Source organism: Gambusia affinis, linkage group LG24, assembly GCF_019740435.1.
Source record: "Gambusia affinis linkage group LG24, SWU_Gaff_1.0, whole genome shotgun sequence".
In the NCBI taxonomy this organism is placed as follows: Eukaryota; Metazoa; Chordata; class Actinopteri; order Cyprinodontiformes; family Poeciliidae; genus Gambusia; species Gambusia affinis.
The window spans coordinates 7,887,829-7,913,678 of NC_057891.1; the positions used below are offsets into that span (position 1 = coordinate 7,887,829).

Here is a 25,850-nt window from a genome sequence, read left to right on the forward strand (position 1 = left end):
CACAAGCCACCATCTTCCTGCTGATCTGCCCTGCTATTGTCCTTGTTTATCTCCTTCTAAAAAGCAACAGTTCAGGACTGAGTGGAGATTATTAGAGGAAGAGATTCTGTTTCATCTCGATCTGCTTCCCTGTCCGTCTCCTTTTTATCTCCCGCTCCTCTCTTTTGTCCAGCAGCTAGATTGGGTAGTCGAGAAGCAGCCAGATAAGAGGTGAAGTAGCCAGCTGAGTCCCAGTCACACAAACACACACACACAATAACGTTTGGCAGGACTACCTGTAAGCTAATTTGTATCCCTATCTTTGTAGCCTGGAGGAAAATGCAAATGAGTTTTGAAGAGCTTGCAGAGAGCCGAGTGTATTTAGGTTTGTTTGCACCATATTGCGAGCGTCGTGATTTATTCCCTCTTTCTCTTTTCTTGGCAGTACTCTTACAAGGACGGTTGAGGTCCCAGGTGACCGGGCCCCCCTGGGTATCCATGTGGTCCCCTACTGCTCCTCCCTAAGTGGACGGTGAGGCTGACTCACGTTGCGATAGCCAGATGGCAATGTTTACCTATAAATAAGCAGAAAAAATATATTTATCAGCATTCTATCTTGTGTGTTTGCCTCTGAAAACATATTGCCAGACCTCTGGGCCTCCATATTAAAGGCATTGAGGAAAACAGCCGCTCTAAGAAGGACAATCTCTTCAAGGAGGATGAATGCATCGTCCAAATCAACGACACGCTGCTGCAAGACAAAACCTTCTCACAGTAAGCAACTGAGGATGCGGATGAGACGCAGTGTGTGTCTGCTAAATGTTAAATCGGAGACGTACTAGCACCATATTAGAATGATAACTTGATCAGTGCCCTTGAGACACATTTTAGTCGGGCTGTAAAAGTAGTAACATTTCAAAAAATTTATGTCTTTTAATAAGGCAATCCAGTTCAAATCTATAGCTACATCTAACTGTATAAAACATTTATTTGTAAGAGATTAATTTATGTGAAAATCAGCAGATAAAACAGAAAAAAAGTTTATGTTGAAGTTGGGACCAGATTACCCATAGTGAGTTCCAGTATGTTGATCACTTCATAGCTTGTATATAATGAGCAAACAAGAACTTGAAGGCAAACATGAATTATATAAACCCTGCTGTGCCATCTGCCCAAAGCCTGCTGTGTGCAACTATGCTGACTTGCCACGTCTCTCATCTGTTCATTTTTTCCCCCACAAGGCTTTAATAAAAATCTTGAGTCGTTTATTTGATGCCTTATTGTGTCAAACAAGATAATAAGCAATAACAAGAACATAAAGATAAATAAACTTTTTCTGTCAATAGGTCTCAGGAGGTGTTCCGTCAAGCCATGTCGTCTCCTACTGTGCGTCTGGAGGTTGTGCCTGTAGGCAGCAAGCCTCGCTATGAGAAGACCGTGATCGGCCAGCTTTTCACTGGCGACGGCAAAGATTCCCCTGTAAAGGTCAAGAGCCCGAAAGTACTCCGTCCTCCGGCCGAGATTCAACCCGAACCCAAACTGACCCAAAAAGTGGAGCAGAAGCAGCCAGACCCACGACCCAAGACTCCACAGCCAGCTCCGCAGAACACACCGCCACTTCAGCCCCAATATGGGTCTTTGGAGAGAGCTTCACCCACACCTCCAGCTCAGACAGCGAGCTCTTCCCCTCCACCCAGGACCCGCAGCCAGAGCCCGCTGGCCAACAAGAGTCCTGCTGGACCCGGGCTTTCTAACCTCACAAACAAGAAGGGTGGCAAGAGGATAAAAATTGACCTGAGGAAAGGTATATCTCATAATAAATCTGCTCAAAGTGATATCTTACTCCAGTTTAATTGGTCCAGTCAAGACTAAGATAAACTTGTGCTGACTTAAGCCCAACATAGTTGCCAAAATGAAGTTGCAGTCTGTCTACAATCTACATGCGCTGTTTTTTCCTAACTTTTAAACTGCAATGTTAGCATTATACATTTTTAATACAGAAACCTATTATTATTTACACATGAAATGGAGGTAGGAGCCTGTGTGCACCAGGGATCTTCCTTTCAGAGATGTGTAAAGCATCTCTTGTCCAGAGGAATGGTCCAATGAAAAATATTTGTAAAACTGTTTGCATAAACCAGTATGTTTGAGGCATTTGGAGGTTAAGGACCACAACAAGCCAGTAGATAAAACCTGTGATTAAAAAAATAGTCAAATTAAAAGGAGACGGCTATTCTGACATTACAGGGAGCTGCTCTCGAACTTAAGAATGAAAAGATAACCAAAGAACATATACACACACATTCTCACCACAGGTATCCAGATGAGTGGATAGAAGAAATTGGGCTTCAGCTGAAAGCTCTATTCACTGCCGTTTCATTGTTAGCTTCTTTTACTCCATCCCATTTCTTTCCTCTTTTTCCATTTACCTGCTCTTTGTTTGATTTGTTTTTCCTCTCCCTTGTCTCCCTCTATCCCTTTTCACCTGACGTGAGATCAGAGCAGGGGATATTATTTGGTTTCTAACACCCTCTCCCTCGGCGACGCCGTCTTTCTCTCCGTGATTGGCAGGCGGGGAGGTTTAGGTGCGCTAATGTAGGGCAGGCAGAGGCTTAGCTTGGAGAGCAGATAGCATCGCTCACCGTCTTTAGTATGCCACGGCGGCTTTGCTTTCCCACACACACACAACCTGACGCAGAGCGTGGCACATTTCACTCATGGCTTGGGGCTTGTGGGGCCGTGAAGGAGCGAGAGGGTGGAGGCTCACGGTTGCGTGTGTGTGTGTGTGTGGGGAGGCTCTACCACACATGCAAGTCGTCATAAACTCTTGAAATCTTTGTCCAAATCACATCCCAGAGGATGGAAGTCAGAAAAGGGTCTTTCGTCCCTCTCCACGCCTCTCTTCCATCTCCTCCCTTTTCCTCCCTTCATCAGCCAGCGATCGGCCTGCTCACACGTGAAATTAAAGGCAGAGGCTGTCTAATCCAGCTAGGGGAGAAACCTTTTCCCAGTGGCTCCCACGGTAGAGCCTGGCATCTAAACCCCTTAGGGAAACGGGCTCGTAAAAATAGCTAAAGTGGATGACAATGCTAAAATCAAAGACTGTTCAGCAGAGAAAATGGGAAAATGAAAGTGAAGAAAGGGAAAAATTAATTAAGTCTTTAAATTCATAATGAAGCCTCTTATTTTAGGGACATAAATTACCCTTCACTGATGTTTTGTTCCCCGGCAGGCACTGAGGGTCTGGGCTTCACCGTGGTCACCAGGGACACAGCAGTCCATGGGCCGGGGCCAATTCTGGTTAAGAACATCCTGCAACGAGGCGCAGCAATCAAAGATGGCCGCCTACAGCCTGGAGACCGCATCCTGGAGGTAAAGCACGCATTGGGCATCAACCCTTTTATCTAAAGGATAAGAGAACAGCAAAAGTAGAGAAAATAATCACATGATCACTACTTTTTTAGTTTTTAAGAGATTACTTACAAAACAACTTATATGATTGAACAAACTGACCTACTGTGTAAATATTTGCTCTTGGATGATCTCGTATAGGTGAATGGAGTGGATATGAGCGGCCGTACCCAGGAGGAACTGGTGGGCATGCTGCGCAGCACCAAGCAGGGAGAGGTGGTGTCTGTGCTGGTGTCCCGGCAGGAGGACGTCTTCCTGCCCCGAGAGCTGGTAATGGAGAGCGAAAACAACATGCATGTCTTGCTGTAGCTTCACACCGATCATTCCGCATCCTGGGTGTGCTTCACGCTTCCTTCCCCTCTCTCTCTCCATTTCCTTTTTTCTTTTGCCTTATCTTCATCTGTGAATGTTTTTATTTTTCCATGCATTTCCTTCACATTGTGCCTTTTCCCTTACTTTCTCCCAAAGGAGAAAACCTCTTCATGCCCTTTCGCCCCACACACGGACACATTCAAACCCACCCGGGCCACGCTCCGGCCTTCCTGTCCCCCTCTGGTTTGTTGACACAGAGATTGCAAAGGAAGGCACGCACAGAGGAAACTTGGGGAGCGTGTCCTCACTTTTTGAAACCCTCGCTGACAGTTTACCTGTTACCGCTGAGGGTGTGGAAGGTCTGCATCCACAAGGGTGACATTTAATAAATAAACACCCTTTAAAACATATATACACACACCCCTTGAAACTCTCTGGCTCACTATAAACAATGTTTTCACTTCCTCCCGCCCGTCTGTCCTCTGTGGTTATCCTGAACACTTCAAAGCTCTCTGAGTGAGACTTTGTAGTGACTGATGCATATTCACACCTACACAGACACACAATCTCCAAGTCCTTGATAAAAACTTGAACACAAGTGCTCTCTCTCTCTCTCTTTTGCTCGCTGACACACATGCACGCACAGATGAAAACACCACGTCTTTTTAAACAGCTAAGTTACTGCTTCCCAAAATAGTTTGCCCTCATTAATGGCCTGGCAGTCTTGGCATAACAAGTGCACTTTGAAGAGCCTCATTCTAACACTTGCCGGTATTTGTGCATATGAGAGAGAGATTTAAAGAGGAGTGGAGGGAGGTAGATGAGGAGAATAAGAGGAAGCTGTAGCTGCTTTTGCCCCCGTGAGATTTACCCCTCATCTTCCTTCAGCACGGTCCTCAGATTCAGAGATGTAAGGATGGGCCCCCCCAAGCACACACCGAAACACTTCTTTTTTTTTAATGCCACTGTGTTGAAAAGTGCAAAGTATGTGGGAAGCATTACAGGGAAAGATAATCGCATGCAAACACACGCCCTACTTAAAAAGACGAAAAAAAAAAAAATAGGACAATTGGGTTTTAGCCCACAAAATATGCCATGTATACCATTTTCAAATCTGATCAATATTCAGTTCTGAATCCGTTACCAATGTACATCTAGGAAGCAGAACTTGGAGATCAATAACTAACTAAATGTTCAGTCAAGACAATTGGTGATAGATAAGGACTCTAAGTTCATAAAATGAAGATTTATATGGAGATTTAACCAATGAGCAGAAGGAAGCCTAGAAAAATGTCTAACAAGCTTTTACCACATGTATAAATTTAAAAGCAGCATGTATACTATGTTTTTTCAATTCTGAAATTTGAAACAATACAACTGTGGCACTTTTCGCTTGGATATAATCTCTGCTTGAGTTCCAAGCAGCATTTTTATTCTGACACGAGTCAAAGGTGTAAATATACACCTTGAAAATGAACTGAAAAAAATAAAGTATAGTTGTTTGTGTCAACCCACAAAATACACCATGTACTATTTTATTTTTTATTTTTGTGATCCAGTTTACAACAGTCTTTTTGTCTTCTATTATACATCTCTCACATTCCCAGAGTTTAAAAATTTATGGTAGAACGTCAAGAGATTTTTTCCAACATGGAGATTTTTAAAAATGATGACATAGAGACCCATTTTATAGATGCCCATCATTGTTTCATGGACAAGAAACCACAGATTTTATTTCACTTCTTGCTTCGTCCTGTCTGTGTTTTTATTCATCTTTAAGTCTCATAAATCCCAAAGACATAGCGGGCAAAGATTGTTTTCAGAACAGAGGAAAAATATTAGTTTTAATAAAATATTCAGAGTTGTGAAGCTGGAGTCTTGGAAAACATCCACCTTCCATTGTGTAGCCAATTATGAAACCAAAGTTTTACTCCTCTGCTCAGTATTTAGTGCCAAAATAAAAAATGGCTTCTTATTCTACCTAATGATCGGCAGCTAATGGGAATGATTTTGGTGTTGCATCATTTTGTATCCCAGAGAAACAAAGTCCCAGATTATGATGACATTAAAGTAAAAATAAAACAGAAATGCTTGGGTGCAAATAATTGTGCCAACTATTGAAAACCAATACCACTTTGCATGTTATTTTTCCCATTGTTTAAATATATTAATATCAAAAAGGTTGTATTATTCAGTTAAAGAAACACTGCTACAACAGTAAAACACACCTTTTTAAAGGGTTCTTACTCTGCATCAGGAGTGCCTGCAAATTAATTAGTGTGTGTACATTTTTTTGACATCCAATAATGTAGTTTTGAGGTTGTAATATCAAGTAGAAAACACTCAGGATGTGGCTATATCCCAGTCCGTATTTGTTCAACTAAATCAAGCAAATAAGCTCATTACTGTAGTTTAACATGAAGTCTCTGTAGAGATTAATGACTTTCTCACAATGATTCGTTTTCCTTGGCTAACTTTGCTAACGCTGCTGCAAATAATAAATGTACAGCCTGAGCTAATGGCATCAATCAAGGTCTAATTTTCTCTTCTGCTGGAACATGTTTTTTTTTCTGTCGCAGCCAGAGTAATAATACCAGATAAAAACTTGAATAAATTCAGGGAAACCACGTCTGAACTGTGTTTAAGGGAAAGGTTTGTGCTGGTACTTGTATCCTTGACTGGTCACATCTGGGTTAGCTTGAAATCAACCATTTGAGGAATAGGTGGAGTTAAAAACAGCCAAAAATTTCAAAATTACTACAGACGAAGACCTACCGTACATTATCTTTTCAACATACAGATAGAAAAGTAAGGGGGAAAGCAGATAGAAAAACAATCTGTTTACTAATTTAAATTGCACGCTTAGCTCTTTAAATTAACACGGCTGCTGGAATGCATTTGTTTATCTTATTTTGGGGGCCTCAAACGTTTTAAAGCCAAATGTAGCCAAATGTATCCGCCAAGATATTTCACTCGAGACAAAAGCGGTTGCATCAGGGATGACCAGAAGACGTTCATATTAATCCTCAGAGGAAATCTGAGTGTTTGCTCAAAATTTCACGGCCAACTGTTTAGTATTTATTGGCAAATTTTAGTCCGACATTTATGACTCAAAAGCTCTGCAGCAAGTGTGACTAATAAGCGATTTGACTGCACTCTTTGTCATGCTTCCATTTAAACTGCTGTAGATTATTTTTTTTTTATCTTTTAGAAATCAAGTAGATTTCAGAGGAACTTTCTGAAATTAATTGATTCAGTTGTGATCTATAAGCAGATTGAATCACTGAAAGCTCTAAGCAGTCTTCTTTATTCAAATGAATAACAATAGAGCCTGTGAATTAGCCTCCATTATAAGGACACAAAAGACAGCAATTTTTTTTTCTTCTTTCTTCGCCACATCCCTTCAAGTTGTTCTCACTGTCGAAGTAATTAAAAAGTGATAACTTCTAATCACAGCTTCTTTCCTGTCAGCACTTCTGCATCTGCCTCTTTCTCGTTCAACACGGCCTCTTTTGTTTCAGGTTTTTATTACGATTGGGGTTTTTGTCAAGTGGATGATGGAAGTGTTTGTGTGAGTGAATGGGGACGGTGGGGGTCAACGCGCACATGGCTGACCCTCTGATGCCAGCAAGACTGGGTCATCTCACAGGAAAGGAAGGGAGGATTCCCCTTTCATCCTCTTCTTTTTATTTTTATTTCCTTCATCCTGCCAGTCTTTGTGTTATTTTTTTTTCCTCACTTCTCTTTCCGCCTAAATTATCCTTCAATCTGTCTTTTTTTCTTCTTTATTGTCATTCCTCGTCATCCTGAGGAAAAGGTGTAAAGCTGCGAAGAGGGAAGACATTAATGCGATTAATTGGCAGCTCCGTCGTCGCCGTCATGCGCAAAGAGATCTCATCTTAATTGAATGTCGCTCTCACCGCTAATCCTCAGCGCTTTGAAACCCCACATTTAGAAATCCTCACCGACAAAAGCCTCTGTGTGTAATCGTTGTGTATCATCCCCCCCTTCCTCGCATACTCCTCACCACCCACCCTGGGGTTAAAAAAAAGCTCCTTTTTGTCTCCTCATTTGGGTGTTGAAAAGGGTGGCCTCCACTTCTGACTAAAAGGTTGTTAAAGAGCCATTGCTGAGGGCTAACGATAAATGATGAATGGAGGAGGGGTCCTGGCCACCCAATCTGCCCTCAAGGAAACTGACATTAGGGGAGTTATTGCAGACTGTGGTTGTGTGTCTGTGAGCCACTTGGTTGTGTAAATACATGGAAATCAGTGGTAAAATACCACAAATAAGCGTTTTTGTTGTACCCCACTGTGCTCCGTTTTGGCCCTCTTCACCGTTAGTATATTTGCAGAATAACAGAATATTTTAAACCTCCCACATCGCCACCTGAATCCTCTCAAGTGTCTGTCAAGCAGGGAGGTCTTTTGAAAGCTTAAGTAACGTCACCCTGAAATCCCTTGTTGATAAAAATAAGCTGTGATTGAAAGTCTCCAATTAGACTGAAGCAGAAAATAGATCCTGAGACTGTTGAGGGACTAATTTTGCCTGATTAATCTTATTTTCTTGGCAAAGGTATTGAACACAGTTAGATGGTATCAGCAAAAAGACCTGCAGAACTTTCTGTTTCCTGGAGTTACTTTTTTAAACGTATTTTTTCATGGACGTTTGAAGTTGATCTCTGTTTTTCATTACTTGAAGGATCCGGTCACATTCTGGTCACTTGATATTTTTCATAGAATATGACGAGTAGGAGCATCGATTAAGGAAGATGGAAAAAAAAAATTGGATTTCTCAGATATTTGCAGCCATTCTTCCGTATATTCTTATCTATTGTTCATTCATCTAGTTTTTATTCACTTATGCATCATCCGTCCATCCATCCAGTATATTGTTCATCAGTTGGTCCGTCAATCTGTCCATTCATTCATTCATTCATTCATCTGTTTGTAGTGTAGTAGATCTGCACCTCGTGTTGTTCTATCTCTGTTTGCTGTATGCAGATCTATGCTTTCATTAGATACTTTAAAACATCTGATTTTGAGCTTCAGAGGCCTGTTGGAGGATCTTCAGCTCTTTAACCCTGATAGGAGTGTAGCTTTTACGTAATTACCCAGGATTGGATCATCATGCTTCCCCACTCAAACCCTAAGTTTCCCTTTTACTGCCTGTCTTCGGCTCTAAACCCAGAGAAAGTTAGTTACTGTTGAAAAATTACAGTACAGTCTATTAGCCTGCAATTAATAAGCACCCACTTGTGCAGCAGTGAAAGCGGGGACTAAATGGATCAGTGTGTCACAGCTTCTCAGGATTTTCTTTCGCTCCATTACCTTTAGTGACTTGAGAGCTCCGACTCACACTTAAGGGCTGAGTGTCCCTCCCCGCCTGAAGGCTTCGATAGCCTGTTGTTTTAATTAAGCCGCCTCAGTTCAGGAATAGATCTGACAGGAAAAGAGGCTGTAAGATTGGGAAGCTCATGTAGCTGTGAGTTTTGCAAAATCATCCAAGAGGACGCGCTCGTCCTTCTGCTTGGCGGATTCTTGGATCAAGGTGTCTGACGTAAGGCTCCTGCAATCCTGCTGGGGCCTCCTCAGAAGTGCGACAAGTGGGTACGAGTGCTTTAATGGATATTTGTATATTCCTACAAAATCATACACACAAGCAAAAACCTTCCTCTGCCTCTGAAACGACCGGCGTTGAGGTGAACCCGCTCTTTTCTCAAGGAGACTAAATTGCGCATTAGCAAGCGTTAATGATAGACATTTTACTTTCCTCTCTTTTTTCCTTTCCCCACTGCCCGCCACAGTCATTTTCCTCCCATCAAGTAGCAGTGGATGAGAGGCGTGGGTGGGTGAAAGATGTGGAAAAAAGACCTGTAGGAAGTAGTCAGGTGGAGGAGTCAGAGGGTTGAGAGATTTGTATGAAATGCAAAGAGTAAGGGGGAGAAGAAGTGGGTATACCTCAGGGATGGGTTATTACTTTTAAATGCTACTCTCTGCCATCCTTCCCCCTTTTCTTTCCTCCTCCCTCCCCCCACTGTGCTTCAGGAGGAGGTATGAAAAGGTTATTATGTTTCCTTTAGAAATGACTCTCTCCGTCTGCTTTTCATCTCTAAATGGAATAACCCCGCTACAGTGGCTTGCTTTCTTTCTTCCTCCCCACAGCCACCTTCTATCTGACTATTTAATCCGTCTCTCTCCTCCTTCCTTCATGTTTTGTGGCTTCCTGTGTTAAATATAATCAATGTACTGTTGGCAGACACCTTATCAGCCGCATATGGTGCTCCCACATCAGTAATCAGCTATCATGCGCGGGGGTTATGATGTTAAGCTGGCTTTAGGTGCGTGGAGTATCAGGCTCAGATTTGTGGCTTGTTTACAAGCTCTTTTTCTTTTTTTATTTTTTTTTTTTAAATCTAATAAAATAAATATATTTTCAGAAAGGGGAGGAGAGGAGCAGTCAAGCGATGGAGGAAGGAACAGAGCAGCTGATGTACGAGATCCCGCTCAACGAGACGGGCTCGGCCGGCTTGGGCGTCAGCCTGAAGGGAAACCGATCGAGGGAGACCGGAGAGGATCTGGGAATCTTCATCAAGTCCATCATCCATGGAGGGGCTGCGTATAAGGTGAGATGGGAAACAGGCGATCCTAGAAACATACTGTACCAAACCCGAAGTGTGCAGTTTTAAAAAAAAAACAATTCAACTGGTGTCCAAAGCTGCAAAACATGAAAAACCAAGTCTCCCTAAAGCAATAAAACTCCTTTTTCAGTCATTTTGCAGGCATGAACTACAATATATTCAATAGGCAAATATTCTGTGTTCCAGAGTCCAAATCTTTAAGTCAAGTTTATTTATGTAACACATTTCAGTAACAAGGTGATGCTGAACAGAAAACACAATACAGCAACCAATTATGAAACCAACAAAAATAAATACTTTTTGTTAAATGCCATCATCGAAATCATCAAGAAAATATAAATCAAATATGTTGATCAATGTTCCAGTTATTGGGAATCCGTAGTTTTTAAGTTTCCTGGAATTTGTTCCAGATTTGTGGAGCATAGAATCTGAATGCTGCCTCTCTAGATTTGGTTCTGGTTCTGGGGACGCAGATCAGACCAGAACCAGAAGACCTGATGGCCTGGAGGGTTGATAGAACAGCAGCAAATCTTTGATGTATTTTGAGGCCGAGCCATTACACTGATTTATAAACATTTGAAGACACTGTTGCATGCAGACAACAGATTGAAACAAGCTGCTCACCTCTAGAAGTTCATAACAGTTGAATAACTTGAAAATGGTGAAACACATGAGTTTTGTTAAATATTTAACATCTAGTCTAAGCTTCAAATGTTTCCATCTTATTCCTTCTGGCTCTTCCTCCGTCTTTGCTCTCCATCTCTCTGTTTCCTCTCATCTCCCCCGACTCATTTCCTGTCTTTTTCCGTCGCTGTATCCATCCTCCCTTCTTGCTTCCCTTGATCTTTGACACCCATTGACCCCTAGCGGCCTCGCTGCACAAGCACCGCAGCCGTCTTATCTGTATCACTCAGCACTCTCTCCAACTTCTGAGTGCATCAGGAGAAAAAAAAAAAGAAACACTTTGGAGATTTCTCCACTTGGCCTCGATACCCACTCCTCGCCTCAAAACTTCTCCTGCTCCCAGATCTGCTCCGCGCGACAAGCGGGAACAGAGACGACTGTGCCGTTGGAGATAAACGGCTGGTCTGGGATCAGTACAGCCAGACGGCATCAGCTCCCAGAAGCTCCTTTAGAAGTAGTTTTCCGACAGCTGCCGAGGCGGATAGCGTTCAGACAGAACGGCCTAGTAAAGTAAAGATCTCCGGCTGGCTGCAAAACAGGTCTCTGGGATGAGACGGGAGAGAGAAAAAAAGAGAAGGAAGAAAGGAGCATCATCGAGCTGTAGAAAGAGAGAAAGATAAGCGGGGGCTCTCAGCGGGAACACAATGCGGATAAAAATGTGTGTGCATCTCCTCCACCGTGTTGATGGATGCAAATGAAAACCAGCTAAGGGCTGTGATGAATCTCTGCGGCGCCGAAGGATCTCCCCTGAGCCTGACTGACACGATCACAGACACTGAGAGGAAACAGGGCGGAGACGGAGACGACACATGGAGAGACCCAACCCATTTCCATTAAGGAAGTTTTTGGGACTGTCAGGCCCCAGGCCTTAATTATATTAAAAAACGTCTTCTAACTTCATCCCTGATCATTCCTAAAACCATGCTGGGGAGCCAAATTGAAGCCGCCACAGTTTACATGGTAGAGTTTAGACCAACCCTGTGTTGGATGTATTGTAGGATTAAACATGCTACAGAAGCCTGATCGACAAGATCCGTAATTTCAGGTCGGGTTTAGGTCGGGCTATGGCCATAAATCTAAACTCTAACACAGACGAAACAGTCAGAAACCTGCACAGCTCTGACTAGTTTGAGTTTTTGATAACAGGCAGCAACATGCTTGTGTGCGTTCTTGTTGGTATAGATTTAAGGTCAGCCAAGGCGGTGCCTGGTTAATGAGTGGGGTCAGAGGTCAGCACTGACCATAATATGGCACTCATGACTCCACACACTCACTCCAATGCGTCTTGGAGGCTCTTTATCGTTATTATTCCTGTTTTTCCCTCAGCCTCCCTGCTTCCATCTCTTCCTCCCTCTGTCCCTGCAGGGCAGCTCTCTGCGTTGCCTCTCTACAAAAGGCTGCTATTTAAAACACTTAGAAGTGATTTAGTGCCCACAGAGGCTATTCCATTAGCTGCTCTATGTATTTATCATGGCTCTCCCGCTCTCAGTAGATTGCTAACTCCACAATTTTCTTGCCTTCACCCACCGTTCTTTCATTTTCTTTTCTATCGCTCAAATACACACAGACTTATTTCAGAGCTTTCCTCCAGTTTCTAACTTCACTTTCTTCTTTTAAAACATAATCAGTGCCTTGTCCCATTTCTCCTATTTTATATTCTGTGTAACAGTAGCAATCTTTACTCCTTCTTTTTGCCCATTTGAGCAGATATTATCTCAACGTGCATTGCAGAAGCATTCACAACCCTGGAACTTTTTCACATTTTGTCCTGTTATAACCACAAACGTCAAGGTACTTTGTTGGGATGTAGCAGTAACCCAATAAAGTATTTAAAATCCTTCAAGGTATTTTTACTACTATTTATCTACTTTATGCTGGATACACATAAAGTATTACCCAAATATGAATTAAATAATTGTAATTGATAATTCTGATGATTAATCAGATAAAAATTGTTAAGCAAAAGGTGCTGAAGAGATTTGTTGTTGTTTTTTTTTTTTTTCCCAGATTTTGAATCAGGTTGAGCTAAAACTATGCCACAAAATTGTAGCTACTTTTCTCTGTGGCATGAAAAGCAGCTGCCAGTTATCTTTCTACTGCAGATGTGATAGAAAACATCATAAACACAGCAGCAGTGTTGTTTTAATAAGACATTCCTTTCATTTCTCCACAACAGGACGGTCGGTTAAACGTAAACGACCAACTGATCGCTGTAAACGGCGAGTCGCTGCTCGGGCGCTCCAACCACGCTGCCATGGATACGCTAATTCGGTCCATGTCGTCAGAAGGGAACATGCGGGGAACCATCCAACTCGTGGTCCTCCGGTCACCCAGACAGGTGAGGTTAAAATTGTTTCATAGTGTTGCTGAAAACTGCTGTACTCCTGTCTGAATAAATCTGTTTTTACAGCATATTCTTCTGTAAAAAGAAACACGGATGCAAAGAAATTCACTTTGTAGTTCTGTGAATTAAAACAAATCGTGGTGTTCTGACAAATTAATGCAGCCATGTTTGAATTTTAAAAAGACGTGTACTCCATAATAGCTGGATATACCTCTGCCACTTCGAGATGTGGGGCATCATGTAAAAATTTCCACGTCTTCTGCTCTTACTTTTCATCTGGTGACTTTTATTAAATGAAACATTCAGCATTGCTTATGCATTATGAAATTCTCAGCTGCTTCTGTTCAAAGACTTCGTGTTAGAAGTAAATACTGCCGTTTTGGCAGGAAAATTTGTAATATTTATAATTCAGCTGAGAATCATGTTGCTTGTTATAGTTTTAGACTTAAAAAATGCAACTAAAGCCTAGATATTAGCCAGCTGTCCTACATGTTGGTTAGAAATTTGACATATTACACAACCGGAAGAAAAAAAAATATCTGGCTGTATTTCTTTCCTCAAAATAAAAAACAGTAATTCTTTTGCCTATTGCTGGGTAAAAATAATGAATTAATTTTTATGGTATATTTGATTAGTTAGATCTTGGAAAGTTATTTTATTATTTCCGTTAATTTTGATGATCACAACTATTGAAGAAAATCTGAGCATTTCTTAAAATATGTTGCTGTTTTTTTTATTGTTGGAAAGTGAAGTGGAGGGAAAAACGCAGGAGGAAAGCGTCACAGTCACTGCATCGGGAAATCTTGACACTTGCTTGCCCTGCTGACATTGCCTTAAATAATCAAACTAACAGTTTTGTAATAAGGTATAATCTAAAGTTTGATTAAAAGCCTAAGTTTATAAAGCATCATTTATAGATGAAACAAGATATTTGAAGATAATTAGACAGACATGTTTATATTCTCACTGTCTGAAGTAAAATCAGAGGCTACTTTTCTTGGCAGAAATTTTAATAGGAACATTTTTTGGAGATTTTTCTCTATCTTTCTGGAACCAGTCAGGAGTAGCAGTTTTGTTACTGTTACATTTCACAGGTCAACATTTTGTTATATTTTAGTTTACCTTGTCCCTGTTGTCAAATGTGGAATACCATTACAAGATATTATGAACAACAGTAATATATATCAAAAAATTTACTTTATGTATATAGTTTTTGTCACCAAGGCGGTGCCGGAAACGTTTGAAAACCTAAAAATGCTTACACATATTTAACGCTGAACGTTTTTTCAGGGCGGTGGCAGCAACTCTGCAACAAGAACGGCAACAAACACCAACTCCAACCATCAACCCAATGTGAAAGCCGGATCCAGCAATCAGGTACGGGTGGGTGACCTCTGCCAGCTGCAGCCTGCTCCGCCTCGCCGCTCCTCCCTTCTCCTCCCCACGCTCAGGCAGCGAGTGTCTGAGCCGCCGCCTCATAGCCACAGGCAGCGCTGCAGACAACGGCCGGGGGAGACGCACACCAGATACACGTATGGGCCCAAACATACGGATACCTGTCAGGGTTTCGATGCTGAAAGGAGGAAGGCACACAAGTCGAACACGATGAATAAGTTTGGGTTCGTCTCCCCGGGCAACTTAAACAGGGAAGGGGATGAATCCGAACAGAAGCGCATCCACGTGTTTGCAGACACACATCAGGGTCGCATCAGAATCAATAACGCGCAAAGCAACACAGATAAGTCCAGACACACACGCAGCCGCACGCTGGACGACGGTCAGGGCCGCAGTTACATCGAAAATATCCGAGCAATGGCGGGACAGATGTACGGGGCCCCGCCCCCTCACAGCAGGAAGGGCAGCCACAGTCACACCAACAGAAACACACAGTCGCATAATGATGCTCACAACCGTGTCACCATGCAGGCAGCTCTCAGACGGACTCTGAATTAATTCATTTACAAAAACAACTCCAGGACTGGATTTAGTTTGCATTAGTTTCCATAGTATGGACTCAGGAATAAAATGAATGTAAGATTTTCTGTTTTTTAGTTTTCGATCATGTGATCTCTGTGCCAACTCCACAAGATATCGCCTGCTGCTTCTCTGACTGCTTCTGTTTTCTGTCACATTGCTTTAACAATTACACTTTACTGGGTTTCCTTCAGACTGTATGGCTTGTTTCTACCTTTCTCATATATATTTTTTTAATGAAAATCTATTTGCTTTCCTCTCGCCTGCTTGTTTCTTCTTTAAATAAAGCCAATCTGAAGCCTCCTGCATGCCTGTCTGTCTGTGTTTCTGTTTGGTTTTCAGATGCTTCCTTCTGCCTCTCTTCTGTTTGTAAAATGATATTGGGTTTTCTGATCCTTTATCTTCTCACCCTAGTCTCTCGTTTTTGTTTTGGTTTTTTTCTCCCCTCTTCTTCATGTTTGGCACCTGCTTAATTACAACTTGATGCCAAATTCCCATTGGGAAATAACCCTAACCCAAGAAAACCCAGAGATATTCAAGTTCTTTGGTGAATAATGAATATTTTATAAGACTTTCTGATTTGGTTGATCAATTAATGAGTTCAGCCTGTATTAATAATGTGATCAGAACACATTAAGTTATTTACAACCACGAATCAGAAAGTATTAAAACGTTAGAGACACAAATACTAATCAACTTATGGGCGAATGTAGGAGTGGTTTCATATGGTCATATATCAAAAACATTGAATAAAATCAAAATGTTAATTTTTGTCAATTCAGAAAGTCAAACTCGCATGTAGACTTATGGTACACAAACTGATCTATTAATTTGTTTATTTCTGTTAATTTTGATTATTTTTGGCTTACAGTTTTAAAAAAAAGGAAAGAACAAGAAAATTTGAGCATTTCATATGCTTACCCAACCATGCTAAAGACAGTCATTGATACCATCTGCAAGGGTAAGCAATTATAGGTGTCACTAAAGAAATGGCTGTACAGCGTTCTATATGTAAGCATTTTAATAGAAAGTTGAGTGGAAGGAAAAAGGTGTGGTAGAAGAAAAGGCTCATTGACAGGTGGAATAATTGCTACCCTGAGATAATTATTAAACCCTTCAAAAAGGTTTTTAAGTTCTTTAACAGAAGTCGGTGTCAGAAACTTTAAACCTATTTAAAAATATTCTTACTATATCTTATTACTGTTCATAAACAAACTTGAAATATCTAAGGTTCTCGATTCTTATTTCATATAATGATCCCACACTGATCACCATTGACATCACCTGCCTGGGAGGACGCTGAAGACCTGCGCGCTCCGCCCGATCAGGTCAAGACGTTACGACAAACGGGAGAAAACGGCTGCTCTCGGTTCCGCCTCTCCACTGAACTCTGCGCTGAACCCTGAATGATAATTTCAAAAGCTTGAAAGGAAGCGTCACAGCAGCTAAAGCAGATGCTCGGTAATAATGTGTGGAAGCCGGTAGTGAGACGAGAGGGCTCCTGCCCCGACTGGGGTCGACCTGCCCCACTTTAGCGTTTGTATCTCATCTGTGGCTTGAGTTTGTGTCTTTGTTAGTCGTTCAAGCCGTTGGATAAATGCTCTCAAGCACAGTTCAAGGTTCAGCTCGGATCTGCATGGCTTTATAGGAGCGTTTGATGGAAACCCCCCCGATTGTCTGGAGCAGAAGCATCTAAATCTTCCTTTAGGCATCCAGTGTTTTGGAAAAGACAAGAGCATGCTTTAATGTTTTTATTTCTGACTATTTGTTAGAGCAACACAAATTAATTCACGATAAAGTGAAGGGAAATGTATCATTTGCAAATCTTTTTAAAAAGAAAAAGAAGGAACTGTGTTGCAACAGCATTTCTATTTATTTTTTTTATTCTTGAATTTTTCTCACATTTTCTCATTTTGTACTTTCAAACCTTTGTGAATTTTATTGGGATTTAATTAGACAGAGCAACACAAAGAACTGTGCAGCTGGAATTGGATAGAAAAATGTCAAAATTTTTTTGCTATTGAAAACCTGAAAGTTCTTACTCATGTTACTTCAATATCCAAAAAAATAAAAAATAAATCCAGTACAATCAGCGTAATAGATTTGCACCATAAAGGTGTGTTGCAGACTCTGTGTTGCAGATATTAAACACTGCTCTGCACAGTGAAGCATGGTGGTGGCAGCATCATGCTGGAGGGAATAATTCAGAAGTTGCAAAAGACTTGGGACTGGAGGTGAGGCTCCAATTCTAGCATTACAGCAGCCTAGTCAAAGTTCCTGTCTAACTCTAAACGGAGCTAAAATATAAATTAGATTTTGTATTTATTTATGTATTTTTTTAAGGGATTAAACTTAAAGGGTTCACAATACAAATTTGCAGATTCACATTCAGTTTCTTTGCAAAGAAAAATTTAAATTGCATCAGATTTTCTTTCCGCTTCATTTTTTAAAATTCTTTTTGCGGCCTGCCTCATAAAAACCCAATAAAACACATCAGTGTTTGCGTCATGAGAAAATGCGATGAATCCTTATCTCTATGCATTTATTCGTCTCATTTAGACATAGGAGAGCTCAAATTTTTTGACAGATAAAGAAACATCAAGACATCTTTCTCTACCTCCAACGTAAACCTCTTGATTCTACCAGCCCCCCTCACTCCCGCCTTATTGTTATGGGATTAAGATATCTGACTGGCTGTCTGCCACTCTGCTTCAAAGGCCTCCGACTGAGGGATGGAGGGGAAGATGGAGGGATAGCTGTGAGGATGGGAGGGGCTGTGGGGGCCATCATAGGATTTATGTCGCTGACAGATGCAGGAGGACTGTCAGAAGTTGGTGTGTAAATGCTTCCTGCTCACATATGAAGCCAGAGTGATTGACAGCGGGGTGATATGATGGTATATTAAGATGTTCGTGCTGCTAATGAAACCCCAGGGACTGCATGACTCCCCCACCCGCTGGTTTGATACCTGGAAGCTACTAGAAGGCCTTTCCTTACTCGGCAGCGTTTCTTAGGTTTACGTTTTTAGTTTAAATAAGTGTAAGAGGTTGGTAGGGGTCTATGTATTTTCCCGTCTATTTGACCAGAAAAATCTGCTTTCATCTTCCAGCAGCACTGATTCTCTTCAGCTGTCACAGTCTGTGAGCAGGTCCTTTGTAGAGCTTGGTGGCTGTTTGATAATATGCCTGTCAACGCTCTCAGGAGTTTTTTTTTTTTTTTTTTTTACGTTTGGGGATATTTGAATTCAAACATTAAAAGAAACGTCATATTTAGATTTAATTGAGAATTTACAGCGACTGTTCCTGCATCAATAGCAGCTTGTCTGTTTTGTGATTTCTTTTGTGTGCGTGTGCGTGTGTGTGTGTGTGTTGTTGTTGGGTTTTTTTAAATGGAGCATAAATTTTTGTTTGGACAATTGGATTCATTCTAAAGTCAGTTTTGATTTTTGTTTGGATTCATTGTCTTGAAATCATCCAATTTGCAGCTATCTAGTTCAAAATAATGTGAAGTAATTCAAAATAGTCCTTCTTGGCAGTGAAACAGTGCCTCTCCATGATGCTGCCACCATACTGACTCTATTTAAATTCAACACGGCTGAAAATGATCAGAATTTGTTTTGAAGCGGAGTGCCAGTAGATTGTTTAATAGACGTAAACTCTACAGTTTCTGGTCCAATAATCAGAGTTCTGCTCAAGTCGCTAAAGACTTTATGTAAAAAGTCATAACTATTGCAAAAAACTTTTATTTTCCCATTTTGAATAGAAAAGCCGATCATCCAGTCCTGTGGGTATGATCTGAACTCGCTTTGAATCTACTGCTGGATGCCGACTCATCATCAATTTTTCATGCGACACAGTTTTAGAGCCGTTCTGTTCTTTTGTTGACAGGAGCCGAGTCCCTCCGGTCCCACCAGAACCGCCAACCCGGAGTCTTCCATCAACGGCGGCGGTCGCATGCTGGCGAAGACCACCGGCCACGGATACGACGACTGTGGTGAGCGCTCAGCGGCGTGCTCTGTTTGTCCGCCTGAACCGTCAACACTCGGCGCGCTTGTGTACTCTCGTTATCTGCTGCTGGGAGTGTACTCACGCTGTTTGTCTGTGTGTGTTGGCCCGCTTTCGGGACGTGTGCGTGCGCCAGTCCTAAACTCTCCGAAGCTGTTCACCGCTGTCGCCGTTTTTTGCATTTATTTTACTTCTCTGAGCTCCATCTCTGCATCTCTTTTTAGTCCCATGCTTGCATATTTATAGCAGGAGAAAGAAAGTCATTAACTATGTTTTTCTGATGCTCCCTTTTCATGTGCAAAAGATCTGACCTTGGAATCATTACCCTGATGAAACAGCTCCTAAGTGGGCCAGATTTGCATAAAGGGTGTTATGCATCATGAATTCTGTTGTGTTAAAAGAAAGGGGAAAAAAACAAGGACTAACAAACTGGTTTGAATTCGTTCATTTCCTCTTTCTCTTCTCCACACTGAAACATTAGAGCAGAGAAAAGGCTTACAGGGTTATTGCGTGTGTGCTTCAGGAGTACATGGGAGCTTTTATTTTCCTTTAATGTAAAGCTCTTTCATTATGCGATAAAGGTTCACATAATGGTCTGTACAATATGTAACAGTAGAAGCAACAATTGAATGTGCATTAAGCTTTTATTGCCTTCCAGGAGGATGTTAGAGGTAATTCAAGCGGCTTTACCTTTGATATAGCAGGAGAGCAATAAAAAGAAACGCCAAAAATAGATGAAAAGTACACAAAATAAACAGTCAACACCTTTTTTTGGTTTGCTCAGACAGCAGCTTTGATTTGCATCCTGATGTTTTGTTTTCAGCTCCAACCGCCGCCAACGGCAACTACGCTCACTACGGCCTCGACGATGACGAGCAGGGCTTCCCCCCGCCGCCCTCCCCTGGTTCTGTGGAGGAGATGAGCAGAGACCTGTCGCTAACTCCACTCTACCACAGGTAGCCTCCTCATTTCACCCGGAGAAACACACGGCTTCTAGTCTGGAAGTCGGAGTTTCACAAGTTACAAGAACACCTCATCCCTCCTGCAAGAAATTTTTGACAAAAAGTTTAAATTTTCACTTAAAAATTTCCGGTAAAGAACAGAAAACTGATATTTGATTCTGGAACATGTATGTTACATATGTAGCTATACGGAAGCAGGAATATGCCTTGAGTCGGAAGAAAAAAACAAAGTAAAAGTATCCTAGTTGTTATCAAAGGCTGCGTTCGTACAGCAGGTCTTGATGCTCAATTTTTTACTTTTTATTTTTTTGCGACAATCCGATTTTTTTGAGTGTTTGTGTGTGGTTGGTGACAGCAGAAGTTAAAACTGGATTTGAGCAGTGGAATCATTTGTTCTTTCTGAATTGGGCTGCGTTCACACAGCAGGGAAAAGTGACCCAAATCCGCTTCTTTTTGGCCATATGCGACCTATATCCGGCTTTTCACGGCCCAATTCTGATCTTTTCACCCCCCCCCAAAAAAATACATTCTGAACCACTTTTAGATGTGGTATAGATCATATTATCCGATTGTTTTCAGTCTGGGTGCTCTTGTCGCATTTTATCCGGCTTTTATGTCAGTGATGAGAGACATAAATCATAATTCTGCGCCAGCAGAAGCCAGACCGGACGTAAACAATGGCTGAAAATTATAATTATGAACTTATGAAAGAAGTCTGTGTCACTGAAGCGCATCACATCACAATTGGCTCCGACTATAAACAGAGAAGTTGCAGTCAATGCTCCACAAAAGGGCGTTGCTGTTAGTTGTGCTTTCTTTCTTTTCTTTTTTTTTTTATCAGCGTCCTACATCTTGTTCTGATCTTGTGATGATACCGTCGGCTCCCGCTGCTGAATAAACTTTAAAGTCAATCCATAAACGGCTCCATCCATCATCACTTCCGTAAAGGGAGCGCTGCTGTGTAACATCAACGTTCTTCTTCTACATGAAGCGTTCACAAAAAAGTCTGATTACCTTATGGGGTTATTTAGTAGTATGAACGACAAATAAAAAAAATCAGAATTGAGCAGTGAACTAATGGGATTCTGTGACTGGTTTTGCAGCGAGGAGGCCAGCATGCCTGCAGTGTTCTACCCAAGTAGCCAGTTCATCAAGGAAAAGGACAACTTTCCTCGCAACAGAACCTCCAAGAGCATGGACCTGGGTGAGCTCCCCATCACTTCCCACTGATACTGTCGCCTCCGCTCATCACGACCCGGCCTGACATACTGGTTTCATCTCCGAGCCGGACTCCAAACGGCGATCACATGCTTCTTATCAGCACATTGCTTTGTTGTGATATGTGCTCTGCTCCCATTATCCCCCAGCCTGGCGGGGATTTGACCTCCTGACCTCGTAAGCCCGGGGGGCTTTCCGACAAAACTGGGAGAGCATGTGTGCTCAAAGTAATGTGTGTGTCGCCTGTGAATGAACCGGACGAGGTTTCTAATCATTTTTGCGGCGTGTGTGTGTGTGGAAGTTGAGAACGACACCGCTGATTTCCTTGTATTAACCGTAGCTGACCCTTCCGTTTCTCCTACTGTCATTTATCCGCCATTTTTGTCTTGTTCTCTTGTTTTTCTTTATTCCTGTTCTCTGATATTTTTTTCTTTATCCTCCCTTTTCATCTCTGTTTATCTCTCCTTTTCTTCCAGCTCTTTGTTTTTCAGCAGATGACTTCATTTCTCTCGCTCTCCCCTATCTATTTCTTTCTTCTCTGCCTCGGTCTGATTTCCAATCCCGGTTCATTAGGTTCAGTGGATTGGCTTTCTTCCTGCAGCACACCCCTCTGCCACCCAGGCTGATTGGCTTTCATTATGGACAAGGGTGGTCTGCACACAAACACACACGCTCCGCTTTATCCCACTGAGGACCCACTCCACTATCCGTCACCCCTCTACGGCTTCTATCTCCATCTCTGGCCATCCTCCATTTCAATCCCTTTTTTCTGTTATCAGTTTCCTTCTATTCATCTTTCTCTTTTCTAAAGTACTCAGAGATGAAAAAAAAGGTGGTTAGCTGGGCTTTGTGTGCGTGTGCATGTGTGTGCTCAGGCGTCGCTGACCCTGCCTGGACGGGTTTTATTTAAGGAGACAAATGCGTTTTTCTCCTCAGAAGAGGTTCCCACATGTCAGTCCTTACGGTCGCATGTATCTGAGCTCCAGTCGCGCCGTGCAGCAGGTTAGCTTTTTTATTAAACACCACTTGACACGAGGAGGTGAGCAGCTTTTATTGACCCTGGACGCCTCGGCGGCGACGACTGTTGACTCAGAGGCTTTGCTGACTCCAACTCTCTGTGCTAAACACCACAGATTGGATCCAGTAAAGCTTAGCTCTTTCCTCTGCTCTGAGTAGAGTCTTTAGCTCGTAGTTGTAAAAGGTAAAACATAACTTTTAAAGAACATCTAATGGAAAACTTGTCTTTTTTTTTTCTTCCTAATGCATTTTAGCCCCATAAAGCTTTAGGAAAATGCTTTCTGGATTGGCTATAGGACGTTTGAAGTGCACCGAAAGAGTAATTTTATCTTGAGAAGCTTTTGAGTGAAACTCACTTGCTTTTAGTTTCAATTGGGCAATATTATGAAAAAAACTCTTTTGTTTTAAAATCATTCAATTGACTAAAATCTACATGTTAGAATCGAGGTCTAAGTGGTTGGCACATGAAAAAAAAGAGTGAATCTGCTCTGAGCAGAGTTTATGATTTATTTCTATCTACATCCCTTAATGCAGGAACACCAGTTTAATCCAGTTTGACTATTCCGTTTAATATAAAGCAGCTGACTGGAGGGATTTTATATTGTACCTTCCCTCTACAGCAGGAGGACCCAAGTTGGCTGCTGGCCATGCAGACTTTTATCATCTCCTCCCAGAAAATGAAGTTTTTTTTATTATCTGACAGGGTCATGCAGCCTGGAAGACTTTTTTTTCCCTCTCCAAAACTTTGAAACTATTTAATTTTATTTTATCTGACACTCACAGCACACAGGAAATTCTTGTTTTTGTTTTTTTTTTGTCTTGCATCATACAGGTGTTTTAAATTTCCTCTGTTCTGTTGTTTTGTTTGGGTCCCACCAAATCTCTACCCCTCTCATTTCTCCATCTCTCTGATATTATCCTCTTCCCATCCCTCCCGCCTCCCTCATCTGTCCGCTGGGAAAATTGGCCTTCATAAAAAATGAAAAGGATTATTTAAGAGAAATAGCTGCCTAATGAAAATCTATTATCCTATCCCATGGCCCACCTCAGCCTTGTTGCAGGTGGGGGCGACGGCTCCTTTTTCCTTCTCCTTTTTTATCATTTCTCTCATTGTCTCATCTTTATCTGCTCTCGTTTTTCCTCCTCGCTTTTCGTATATTTTGCTTCTTTTTCATTTCCTCTTCGCAGCGTGCGCCGTCGCTCGTGCACCGAGTTATGCAGGGATTCATTTCCAGCATTATGAACCAGTAAAAGCCAATTGTGGAGAGACAGAAAGCCCAGCCGCTTTGTGTTGCAGAATATATTCCCTGTATGATAAAGGTGCGTTTTCTTTTTGTCCTAGTGGCCGACGAGAGTAACGTTGGATCGCTGGTGGGGCAGAGAAACGGTGAGTGGTTTCTAAACAAACATTCCCTTTATTCTTCCTCTTTCTTGTGGCTCTCCCCTCCCTCCGTCGCTGCTCCAGCAGACAGTTGAGTTGTGAAGCACTTAGTGTGCGAGCTCTTGCTGCTTTACAGCCGTCCGGGTCAGGCAGCCCACAGCGTTCAATCCTCGCCCAGCTGACAGCGGCCGTGTTGCATCACAATTGCTTCGGCTGCAGTTATTTGTTCGCACTCGGTTCTGCCTCATTTTTATTTGAGAAGTGTCTACTTTAAGGTAAACCAGCACAAAAGTGCTGCTCAGAGTGAAGAGTGGCGGATCAAAGTGCAGCCCATGTTTTATTCGCTAATAGTGCCTTCACATGTCTGACTGTAGGAACAGAAAAGCTCAAGCAAGACGTCGGCGTGGCAACAATAACACACTGACTTCTGACTTGAGCTCTGAATAGAGCAAAAATTCAGAAATTGGATAAAAGTAGCACCGAGCAGGGTGGAGAACACTTGTTGATCTTTTTAAATGGAGTCTAAAAATAACAAAACAGACATTTACAAAAAATCTCCCATTCATTGATGCTTAAACTGAGTGAGATAAAACCAACATTGTCTGTAAAGCAACACTTAAAACTGTCAAGATAATTTATTTCAGTAATTTGTTTCAGAAAAGTGGAATTCACGTGCTGATAAATATTTTTAAATATTTCTTCAGTTGATTTCTTGGCTTACAGAAAATAAAAATAAAACACAACATCATATATTGTAGAATGTCATACAAGGCTAATTTAAAAAATGAGCTTTTATTACAGAAATGTTGGTAATGTACTGTGTGTGTTTTATCACCATTTAATTGGATTTCATTTTGCATGAATTACTGCATCAGTGCAACGTAGCATGGAGATGATCAGCTGAGGTTCTAATGAAGTCCAGATTGCTTCAGCTCGTCTGTATTCTTGGCTCTATGGGCTTTTATTTATTTCTTGTAACAGCCTGACACTTATGCAACACGTTTTCCTTCTACTAAACCTTCCATTGATATGTTATTCTCAGAAAAACAAGGCTTTTTTTCATTTTTTAGTGATTGTTTACACCATAAGAAACTTCTCAAGGTTAAAAATAACAATAAATTATTAAACTAGGTCATCTTTTCGGTGATATTCTAATTAAATATGAGCTGTTTAACTAACTACAGGAATTGGTGGAGGAAAAATGGACACTGAGTCATGGATTTATCCACAAATAGATAGACGAACAAATGAGTGGATGGATAAATGGATGGATCGGTCCTCTTCTGTCTTGTCTCTCAGTAGTCGATCATTAAAGTCCCTGTAGGAAATGGCCCCATGCCGACCTGGATTTCTCTATACTCAGCATTCCCACAAGTGGCTCCCCTCCTCCTACAATCTCTCTCTCTCTCTCTTTCTTTCTTTCTCTCTCTCTCTCTCCCTCTCTCTCTCTTTCTCTTTGTTATGATTATCCCAGCATAGCTGAAGGTCCATGATAAAGAAAGCGATCCATTCCTTCCTTTCTTCATCTCCTCTCCAGTCGACATCTTGGCTAATGCGTATTGACAGACTCTTGCTATGGTTTTCATTTTTTGCCGATACTGCATATTTGCCAGGCTTGGTGCGCTGCGCTGCGCCCCGCCCGACGCAGCCGCCACCACCCTCCTTCCTAAATGGCCCCAGTGTTTCTTTATGGGCTTTGACATATTTCATTAGGCGGCTGGTCTTAAGAGGCCCGCCTGGCTCCTTTAATCTGGCTAAAACCTTTTTTCTCCTCTTGGGCTCATCCTGCTCTGAGGTGCGCTTCGCTCCTCCAGCTCTCCCTCTCTTTCTTCTCATTTTACCGTTCTCTCCATCGCTTTCTTCAGCTGTCGTCAATAGAGCTTTGAGCTTAATTTCTCTCTCTGCTTTCAGTGTTTTTTCACAT

The 25,850-nt window shown here is 41.8% G+C and overlaps 1 protein-coding gene across 3 annotated transcripts in view; it reads left to right on the top strand.

The window, feature by feature from the left end:
- Positions 1-25,850, top strand: part of pard3ba (par-3 family cell polarity regulator beta a) — a 127,048-nt gene that overhangs the window by 42,159 nt on the left and 59,039 nt on the right. For all 3 annotated transcript variants that reach the window (XM_044109888.1, XM_044109889.1, XM_044109887.1), the window contains 12 exons: positions 425-511; positions 628-753; positions 1,326-1,783; positions 3,212-3,351; positions 3,532-3,660; positions 10,142-10,327; positions 13,203-13,364; positions 14,661-14,747; positions 19,232-19,337; positions 20,172-20,304; positions 21,414-21,514; positions 23,888-23,932. In XM_044109888.1, coding sequence (XP_043965823.1) covers positions 425-511; positions 628-753; positions 1,326-1,783; positions 3,212-3,351; positions 3,532-3,660; positions 10,142-10,327; positions 13,203-13,364; positions 14,661-14,747; positions 19,232-19,337; positions 20,172-20,304; positions 21,414-21,514; positions 23,888-23,932 — 1,760 coding nt within the window. The remainder of the gene's footprint in view (positions 1-424; positions 512-627; positions 754-1,325; positions 1,784-3,211; positions 3,352-3,531; positions 3,661-10,141; positions 10,328-13,202; positions 13,365-14,660; positions 14,748-19,231; positions 19,338-20,171; positions 20,305-21,413; positions 21,515-23,887; positions 23,933-25,850) is intronic.